This window comes from Mirounga angustirostris, unplaced genomic scaffold, assembly GCF_029215605.1.
Source record: "Mirounga angustirostris isolate CCGP_5_RB_7025 unplaced genomic scaffold, mMirAng1.0.hap1 SCAF_4, whole genome shotgun sequence".
NCBI classification, from domain to species: Eukaryota; Metazoa; Chordata; class Mammalia; order Carnivora; family Phocidae; genus Mirounga; species Mirounga angustirostris.
The window spans coordinates 163576390-163585000 of record NW_026991712.1 but is presented as its reverse complement, the minus strand read 5'-3'; the positions used below and the strand labels follow the sequence as shown (position 1 = coordinate 163585000).

At 56.3% G+C, this 8611-nt stretch overlaps 2 protein-coding genes across 4 annotated transcripts; both read right to left on the bottom strand.

The window, feature by feature from the left end:
- Positions 1–423: 423 nt before the first annotated feature.
- Positions 424–2827, bottom strand: LOC123860402 (platelet-activating factor receptor-like). The gene is made up of 2 exons (XM_045899122.1): positions 2733–2827; positions 424–1318 (listed from the first exon to the last, which is right to left on the bottom strand). Exons 1-2 carry the CDS (start codon positions 2825–2827, stop codon positions 424–426), a joined length of 990 nt encoding a protein of 329 aa, XP_045755078.1.
- A 2450-nt stretch (positions 2828–5277) lies between these two features.
- On the bottom strand, positions 5278–8499 carry TMEM35B (transmembrane protein 35B). Of its 3 annotated transcripts, XM_045898131.3 has the most exons (4): positions 8335–8499; positions 6793–6973; positions 6637–6685; positions 5278–5852 (listed from the first exon to the last, which is right to left on the bottom strand). In XM_045898131.3, the coding sequence occupies exons 1-3, from the start codon at positions 8440–8442 to the stop codon at positions 6642–6644; spliced, it is 333 nt and encodes a 110-aa protein (XP_045754087.1). In that variant the 5' UTR covers positions 8443–8499; the 3' UTR covers positions 5278–5852; positions 6637–6641. The 3 variants fall into 3 exon arrangements, with proteins under 3 accessions (XP_045754087.1, XP_045754084.1, XP_045754085.1); XM_045898128.3 differs by lacking the exon at positions 6637–6685 and having other exon boundaries at positions 8335–8494; XM_045898129.3 differs by lacking the exon at positions 6637–6685 and having other exon boundaries at positions 6793–6955; positions 8335–8493.
- Positions 8500–8611: the final 112 nt, after the last annotated feature.

Genomic DNA, 8611 nt, shown 5'->3' with positions numbered 1-8611 from the left:
TAGCTAGGAAGGAACAATCAGATCTAACCCAATCGTGTGTGTACTCGCTTGTGTGTTGCTGGTCAAGAAGGGCTTCCCTATAAAGAGTTACTTTTAAGGAAGTGAGGACGAGGAGGAATTAACTTCGTGGAGAGAGAGGGACATCATTCCTGGCAAAGTCAGGTGCAAAGTCCTTGAAGGGAAGCAAACTGGGTCTGTTCCAGGGACTGAGAAGGTGACAAAACCCACGGAGAGGGGCAGAGGTGGTAGAGGATGAAGAGATGGAGACGAGAGGATGCTGAGAGGGACGCAGGAGCCATATGGCGGCATATTATCTGTATCCAAAAGATGCCAACATCTAGGGACTATTCGGGTGGCAAAGACTGATCTATCCCCCTGTCATCGCCGAGCCCGGAGCTCTACAGCGAGTCTCGGGATTGGAATCTAGGTCCTTTCGAGGGCCTCCTCCACCCAGCATGCCACGTGCAGGGTGGCAGGGGTGTCGCAGGCGCGGGAGGCCAAGGAGGCCACATGCCCGCCGGGCGCTCCCAGCCCCGAGCGACAGCCCAGCGCCCAGCAGTCCCGGCGGAAGCGGCGCACCGAGAAGCAGTAGATGAGCGGGTCCAGGCAGCTGTCGAGGCTCAGCAGCGCCAGGCTGAGGGTGTGCAGGACGTCGAGCGTGGAGGCGGCGCCCTCCCGCCCGGCCAGCCAGGGCGCCAGCAGCAGGTGGTAGGGCGCCAGGCAGAGGGCGAACTCCAGCAGGAGCCCCAGCACCATGGTCCTGGCCGCGCGCGGGTGCGGGCCGGCGGGGGCCGGGCCGGGGCCCGAGGGCGCCGCGAGCGCCCGCGCCAGGCTCACGTAGGCCGCGAGCACCAGCAAGAAGGCGGCGGCGGCGGCGGCGAAGGCCACGGTGGCGTAGGCCAGGCCGGCGCGCGCCCAGCCGTGCTCCAGGCACCGAGCGGCGCCCCCCGGGCCCGGGCGCAGCGCGTGCGGCGCGGCCCGCGAGCGCGCGGCCCAGGCCAGGCCGGCCAGCCAGGCGGCGGCGCAGGCGGCGCGCGCGGGGCCCCGGCGGCGCAGCGCGAGGCGGCCGGGCGCCCTGGGCCGGGGCGCGCGCACGGAGCCGCAGCGGCACACGCTGATGCGCGCGGCGAAGGCCACGGCCGCGGAGGTGGCCGCGTAGTAGGCAGCCCCGGCCGCGCGGCCGGCGGCCTCGGGGAAGGGCCAGTGCGCCGGGCCCAGGTAGTAGGTGAGCCAGAGCGGCAGCGTGAGCGTGAAGAGCACGGCGGCCAGGGCCTGGTTGAGCAGGTAGAGCCGCGGGGCCTGACCCAGGCGCCTGCCGCTGCGGACAACGCCGCCAGGCCCAGAGCCATGGCGTAGGCCGCGGACACCACGATGAAGCGAGCAGGGTCATCCCAGGGGCTGCAGCCGCGGACACCCGGCTCCCCAACACCGCCGTTCATCTCAGACCTCGGACTAGGGAGAGGAAGAGAGGTCAGGGCGGAGGCTAGCCACACAACAGTCCTCCATTACACCTTCCTTCAACCCCAGCCTCCTCTTCCTCAGTCCTTGCTGGGAGCAGATCCTAGAAGCAAGGAAGTCCGTGTGGGAGAGGAGGAGGACTGAGCTGAGCCGGCACCCCTGGGGACGGAGAACAGGGGATGAACTCCAGAGTCACTGGAAGTAGGATGCGCTTGCTGACAAGCTGCGGGGAAATGAGGAAGAGGCAGGAGTCCCAGATAGCTTGGAAATTTCCAACCTTGGTGACTGAGAGGGTGGGAGCGCCCCTCACAGATGGAGTAGGGTTCAGATAATGTGGAGGCACAGGCATGTGCAGTAAGCCCAAGCAAGGCTGAGCCAACAGAGAGTTCTGAAGAAACCAGACTGGAATATAGAGTTCTTCCCAGAAAAAGCCCAGTCCTCCCTCCTCCACAAACCGTGGATGGAGGAACAGGCTTATGATGCAGTGACCCTGAGGACAGGCCCCTGCATAGCGACCTTGGACTTCGGGAGCGAAGGTCCTCTCCAGGGGCTTGCCTGGAGCCCCTGGGGCAGGGCGGAAAAGGTCTCACAACTCTCAGGCTTTCCAGCCTGTTTCCTTCCCCTGCACCCGGATCTGACCACAAAGAAGTCCTGGGTCTGAGTCAAAACTTTGGACAGCAAAGGGGAAAAGAGCACAGGCCCAGGAATCAGGCAGATTCTAGATACACACATTTATTTGCCATGTGACCTTGGGCAAATTACTCCGCCTCACTGAGCCAGGCTTCTCTGCTGTAAAATGGAGATTAAAATACCTACCTCACAGTGTTGTTGGGAGGATTATGAGGAAACATAAGTAAAACTCTGAGCGCTGTGGCTGACGCTGGGGAGACACTTCATAACCATTAGCTCTCTTCCCCTCCAGGCAGCGCGCAGATGAATGTGCGCACCACCCACACAGGCACTAGCCGCGAACAGAACAACGCAGAGACATCTGGGCGTGTTCCTCTTCTTTCCCCAAGGAGGTGAGTGCACAAGCCAATGTCCTGTTCCTATTTTTGGCATCGTCACCCTCCTAGGGTGTCCCAAAACTCAGTTGCTCCAATACCAAAATTCGTACTTGTTGCCTTTGAACCTCTGAGGCTGCGGTCCTTTCTGGGGCCCTGAGTGTATTCTCTTCTCCCCCTCCCTCTCGGCTCTGTCCGCTATGGCTCTAGCCCCCAACTGGCCCACCCTGGACCTCTTCCTGCCATCCCACCAGATCATTCCTCTCTTACCTCTTGCTGTTCTGGCTGCTGCAGCAGTCTCTGGGGCTCTGGGGGCCTGGCTTCAAGGAGCTGAGACGGAGCAGAATCCACTCCCACCCACACATCTCAGACCCTCCCATCAGCCGACTGATCCCAGGACACCATGTGAAGAATGGGCCCAACAGCTGGAGGGGCTGGGGCCCCAAGGGAAGGGAATGTCTTTGAGGGCATGGGGGCACAGGGAGGAGGAGAAAAGGGTCTAAGGAAGGCCTTGCAGCTGAATGTCATGGTGCTGACCTGACCAAGGTCCAGGGTGCGGTTTGGGGGGCACGTTTCCTGAGGCCTGGCTTCTCCTTGGGCTGAGGAGGCACTGCTGAGCTCAGGATACTCCTGCTGCTTTCAATCCCACCTGCTCCACACCAGCCGGCCCACCCGCTCCTCCAGCACGCTGCCTTCCCCACAGCTGCTGGGCGGGCCCTACAGCCAGGCCTGGGGGCCTCGAAGCTGCCCCTCAGTTTACAGGCCAAACTGTGGTACACAGGAGCCCTCGCTCTGATACCAGCTGGGCGAGGTTTTCCTCACAGTCCTGGCTGGAGACAGGCCGGCGTCGCACCCTGGAAGGACTGGTAAGAGGCCAGGATCCCAGAGGCTCCAGGTTCTACTTTCTTGGGCTTCAAAATTTTCATGCAGAGGGGCAATTCTGGAAGGCAAGGCAGATTTAGTCACATTGGACAGATCATCCCATTTACTCTGTTGAAGAGAGCAGGGGTGTCATCCCTGCCCACTTTCGACTTGGGCAGCTGGTGCGGTGGAAAGTGTGGGTTCTGGAGTCAATCAGGCCTTAATTCTAGTCTCAGCTCTGACAGGTAGGCACTTAAGCCTTCTGAATGCATTTTCTCATCTATAGAACAAACTGCTATTTAATAACGAATGCTATTTAATAATAGCATTTACTGAGCACTTATTATGTGCCAGGCAGCACTGTAAGCACTTTAGCTCACTAAGTCCTCCCAGCAACTCTATGAAGTATTTACTATCATTATCCATATTTTGCAAATAAGCTAATGAATGGCAGGAATTTACCCCCTCCGTTCTTTGCCGACCAGGGTGCACAAACCTTAACTAGTTTAAGTCCATTTTCCTTGCCAGTGGTGGGTCTAGGAATAGAAATGGGACATAATCCTGGCCAGTGGGATGTGAGGGGAAATCTGGGGGTCTTTTAAGAGCACTTTCCTCTCTTTTTTCACCTGTGGATGCTATGTGCAAATGTGCTGTCTGGAGCTGCTGCAACTACTTTGCAACGCCGAGGGCAGGAGCCAATAAATTAAAAGCAGCAGAGCAGAAAGTTGAGAGATCATCAGTCTTTGATGTCATTGCAAAGCAGCCAAATTACCCAACCTGGAAACTGAAGGTATGTTATCTCTGGACCTCTGTGAAAGAAGAGGCTTCCTGATTATTTGACACTCTATGTACTGAATGTACACTACTACATTTTTTATATGTACTTTACATATACAACTATCTGTACTACTACAGATGTACCAGTGTGTGTATATATACACATACACGCACTCGAGATTGCATCACTGTGCTTTCAGACACAAGAAAAGACCTAAGGGTGCCAACTTGCCTGAGGTTCCCAGTTCATCCATGTCAGAGCAGAAATTACCATTCTGGAGTGCAGATGAAATGCACGAATGTGCACAGACTTCTTTCATTTCTGTGGGCTCCCAAAAGCCATTGTCCCTACCCCCAAAGTGACCCATAGGCAGGTGACTAGAGTACTTGCATAAATAAACCAACTCTTTGCCTATCTCCCATTATGGGAGGCATATCACTTTCCACAAGGCCCTACTGAGGTGAAGACAGTTGATGATAGTAGGGACTCTAACATGGTCATTTTCCCTCAATAATGCACACATGCACACCCGGTTCTGATTCCCTAGGATCTCTGGGATTCATCCCAGGCTCCCAGCACTGGCTTTACCATGCAGCGTCCCTTGGAGCTGGCTGTCCTCTGCCTCCACGTAGATATCCAGGAAGCACCACCGTGGATGCCCTACCTCACTACCAAAGGCAGCAGTTTCAGAGCCTGTAAAACGATGATGCCGTGCCCATCTTTGTTAGCTCTCCACATCTAACGTGCGCAGGGAGCCCGATGCGGGACTCGATCCCAGGACCCTGGGATCATGACCTGAGCTGAAGGCAGATGCATTAATGGACTGAGCCACCCAGGCATCCCATGTCCGACTCTTGATTTCAGCTCGGGTAGTGATCTCAGGGTCGTGATCTCAGGGTCATGAGATCAAGCCCCGTGCTGGGCTCCTTGCTGGGGATGGAGCCTGCTTAAGATTCTCTCTCTCCCTCTCCCTCTGCCCTGACCCACCCTCTCTCCTCACTTCTAGGGAAAGACAGTAAGTATGCAAAGGTGATTTACTGTGAAGTGTACAATAGCAAAACAATGGGGACAATCTAAATGTTCCTCAGTGGGGGCTTGAATAAATACATTACAGTACATCCTTATGATGGAATAATATACGGCCGTTAACATCAATGAGGTAAGACAGACACGGAATGGTCTTACAGTATATGAGTTTTAAAAAGCAGGTAATAATTTATATTGTCTCATTTTCATTAAGAAATATCTGTATAAAGGCATAGAAAAAGTTGAATGGTACAGTTATTAAAAGGAATTAATAGTAGTTATTTTGGTGCATTAAAATTTGGGGTGATTTAAGTTGCTTTTCTGTTTATTTTCTATTTTCACATGACATGAGGAATGTTAGTACGTTTAACACGTATCCCTCAAAAAAGAGCAGTAAATGTCCAAGACAGAAAGCAGGGTCAGGTAGAGAAGATGTCTACTTCAACACTGGCCAACCCTGGACGTACTGGTAACAAGGCGGTAGACTGTGTGTTCCACCATGTTTCTGCCGTGACAGTGACATGGCATGAAGAGGCAAGAGGCCATCGACTCCCAGGATTCCTTGAATGCACTTGGAAGAGTCTTCTTCCTGGTGGGCCTGACCACCTTCTTTGTTTGGACTCAGAGATGGCAGATATCCAGCAGCTGCAGGAGCCCCAGGCAGATAATAGGTGGGATGTAGGTGTTTGGCGACTCTTTCAGAGATGCCAAAGTGAAGATAGCCCCTGGAATGGAAAGTGAGGTCCATGAGGCTCCCTGACCCACTCCAGCTCAAGCCCTCCCATTCAAAACTTCCCTACCACACACATACACCCTAAACTAGCTGCACTCATCTCTCTGGCCCCCAGAAGAGAACAGAACCAAGAATCAGAAGCCCCCTGAACTAACGTAGCCACTCTCAGAGGGTGAGAAAGAAATAGGAACAAGCCTGCCGAACAGAACAGGGAGGTGGGTGGATGGGCATTTTGGAACAACTTCTGCTCCTTCTCCCTTCTTAATCCTACCGGAGAGACGGCGGCCCGGGGGGTTAGTGGTGGAGGTATGGGCAAGATCTGAAGATGAGGGAAGTTCAGAGATGGGAGGAAGGCCTGGGGGAGGGGCGGCAGGCATGGCCGCAATGGCGACACCAGGCCAGCGGGTAGAGATGAGCCTGAAGACGTCTGACCTTTAAAGCAGCAGCTGTCTTTGTACGTCAGCAGTTCCCGTGGGCACAGCAGCTAGGAGGGGTTCCTCTAGGACTGCCTGTCACAGGGAAATTCTCTGCCTTCCTGTTCAGGGGGCCGGCCCAGCTTCCTAGCTCTCTGTTCCCACCTGCCAGACACATAGCTCCACAGGCAGCTGCTACTCCATCCCCTCGGCTCAAGGGTAGGGGTGAGGAGGGAGGGGTAGGGGCTTTTAAGTTACAAGACATATTTACCATGGGGATACCCTGCAGCCAACTGAATCAGTGAGGCGGGAAGCTATGTCTGACATAGAATCACGTTATAATATATTAAGTTTAAAAAGCACCTGTCCTAGTCTGAAGACCGTGGAAACTGCAGTAGAGCAGGGAGTGCTCCTGGTTCCAGAAAAAAAGGAAAGGAGGCAACAGTAAAGGGAACTGCCAGATCTTCTATTACCCTCTGCCAGAAGTCCCCATTTCCCCAGCGCGGTTGCACCCCTTACCCATCATGAGGAGGGTCAAAAGCAAGTTACTGATCTCTCGCAGCATCGGTGGGCCCAGGACCAGCAGCAGCCCAGCCAGCAGTTCCAGCCAGCCCACAGCCTCTTGGTAGTTCATGGGATCGGGCTGGTAGCCGAACACCTTCAACGGGAACACCTCAGCGAACTGCACAAACAGGGCTTTCTAGGGGCGGCAAGGAATGCCTGTCAGCCCCACTCAAGGATCCACTGCCTAGGCATTCCACAGGGGCATTCTGTATCTGCACCCTCAACTCCCCCGACAAAGGAGCTACCCTTCTAGGTAGGTCAGGTCCAGGGCTGAGGTCAGTCTAGAGAGGAGAGGGCCTCCCTGAGGGACTGAGCTTTGGAATCAGGAAACAGGCTTTATGCTCCAAGGAGAACGGCTGGATGTTGGTGCAGAGGAGAACTGATTTTCTCACCAGACTCTCATTGGATTACACCCCAGCCCCAAAGTCCAAGACCAGGAAGTTAGGCATGCCACAGCTTCTCTTTCTTGCGGCCTGGCCTGGTTTTCCTGAGGATACTATGCTGGGAATATTGGGAGGTGGGGGAGAGGATGAAAGAGTAGATGGTTGCTTATTCAACAGATCCCATTCTGAATATGGTATGCTGGGCCTGGGTCCCACTGCAGTAGACACAAGAGTGGGTAAGGAGCTCAAAGAGGCTCATTTTGCTGAGTCAGGCTCTGATCTGGGCCACATGACAACTTCACCCTCAGGCCGGCTACCCCTTCCTGCCCTCCTACTCCCCACCTCAGCTCTACCTTCCCTACTCTGCTGCAGGGAAGAAGCTCTAAGCTGTCTGGCTCTGGGGATGTACTTCCCCAAACCATCCACCACCCTAAACCAGGAAGGAAGGGCAGAACCCAGGCCTGGGAGAGGGAGGCTGCAGGGTCTCCAAGTCTGGCTTATTTGAGGGGCGGAGGGATTGGTGGGCATAACCACAAGAAAGCTTTTCCAAGAGTCTGGAACTAGCCAGGAGACAGAAGGAGGGCTTGCAGACATTCCTCTCAGGCTCTCCGGTAAGGGCTGTCCAGATTCTGAGTTAGGAGAGCGTCTAGACTGGTTCCCGCGTCTTGACTAGCTGTGTAACCTTTAGCAGATACACTTCACCTTCAGGGCGAGTTTCCTACTCCACCAAGCGGGGAATAATAAACCCGTTCCTCACGAACCTCCCAAGAACGCAAGCAAGCGAAGGAGAAGAGGACGGGGAGGCTGCTGGGTCCCCTATTCCATTCCATCTTCCTCTCGCTGGGTCCCGACGCCCTAGGTTTGCGCGGGACCCCACGGCTCAGCTGGAAGGAGATCTGCCCCGTCCCCTTCCGTCTAGGCAAGAGCCAGAGGACTCCGAGGAGCACCCTAGGAAGGCGCCCACGTCTCGGTCGACGTGCTCTCCCCGCCCCCGCTCTAGCGCCGTCTCGCCGGAAGGCAGGCAGGTCCGTGGGGCACCGGTTCGGGCAGGCGGGCAGGCGGGCCGGGGACTGACCGCCCCCCCCCCGCCCGCCGCCCCCGCCCCGCCGCTCACCATCTGCTGGGACGCGGGAGCCGAGATCTGCTCCGAAAGCTTGGCTGCCCCCGTGAGTGCGAAGAAGCCGCCCAGCAGGACGCGCAAAGCGCGGAGCCCGAGCGCCATGGCCGCGCGGGCCCTCCGGGAGCGAGGAGAGAGGGAAGGGGCGGGCAGGGGAGGAGAGGGCAGGGCAGGGCAAGGGAGGGGAGACCGGGCCGAACCCCGCCCCCTGCCGCCGTCTCGGTTCCTCCCTGCCCAGGGCGGACGGAGGAGCAGCGCCAGAGCCTCCCGTTCC

Excerpts from the sequence above, each read along its gene's own strand:
- LOC123860402 (XM_045899122.1), bottom strand. The coding sequence starts at position 2,827 with ATGTGTGGGTGGGAGTGGATTCTGCTCCGTCTCAGCTCCTTGAAGCCA. Across the intron at positions 1,319-2,732 it reads AGCAGCCAGAACAGCAAGAG|CGGCAGGCGCCTGGGTCAGG; the intron begins GTAAGAGAGGAA and ends CGTTGTCCGCAG.
- TMEM35B (XM_045898128.3), bottom strand. The coding sequence starts at position 8,442 with ATGGCGCTCGGGCTCCGCGCTTTGCGCGTCCTGCTGGGCGGCTTCTTC. Across the intron at positions 6,974-8,334 it reads CTCCCGCGTCCCAGCAGATG|AAAGCCCTGTTTGTGCAGTT; the intron begins GTGAGCGGCGGG and ends TGCCGCCCCTAG. Across the intron at positions 5,853-6,792 it reads TTTGACCCTCCTCATGATGG|GGGCTATCTTCACTTTGGCA; the intron begins GTAAGGGGTGCA and ends TTTCCATTCCAG.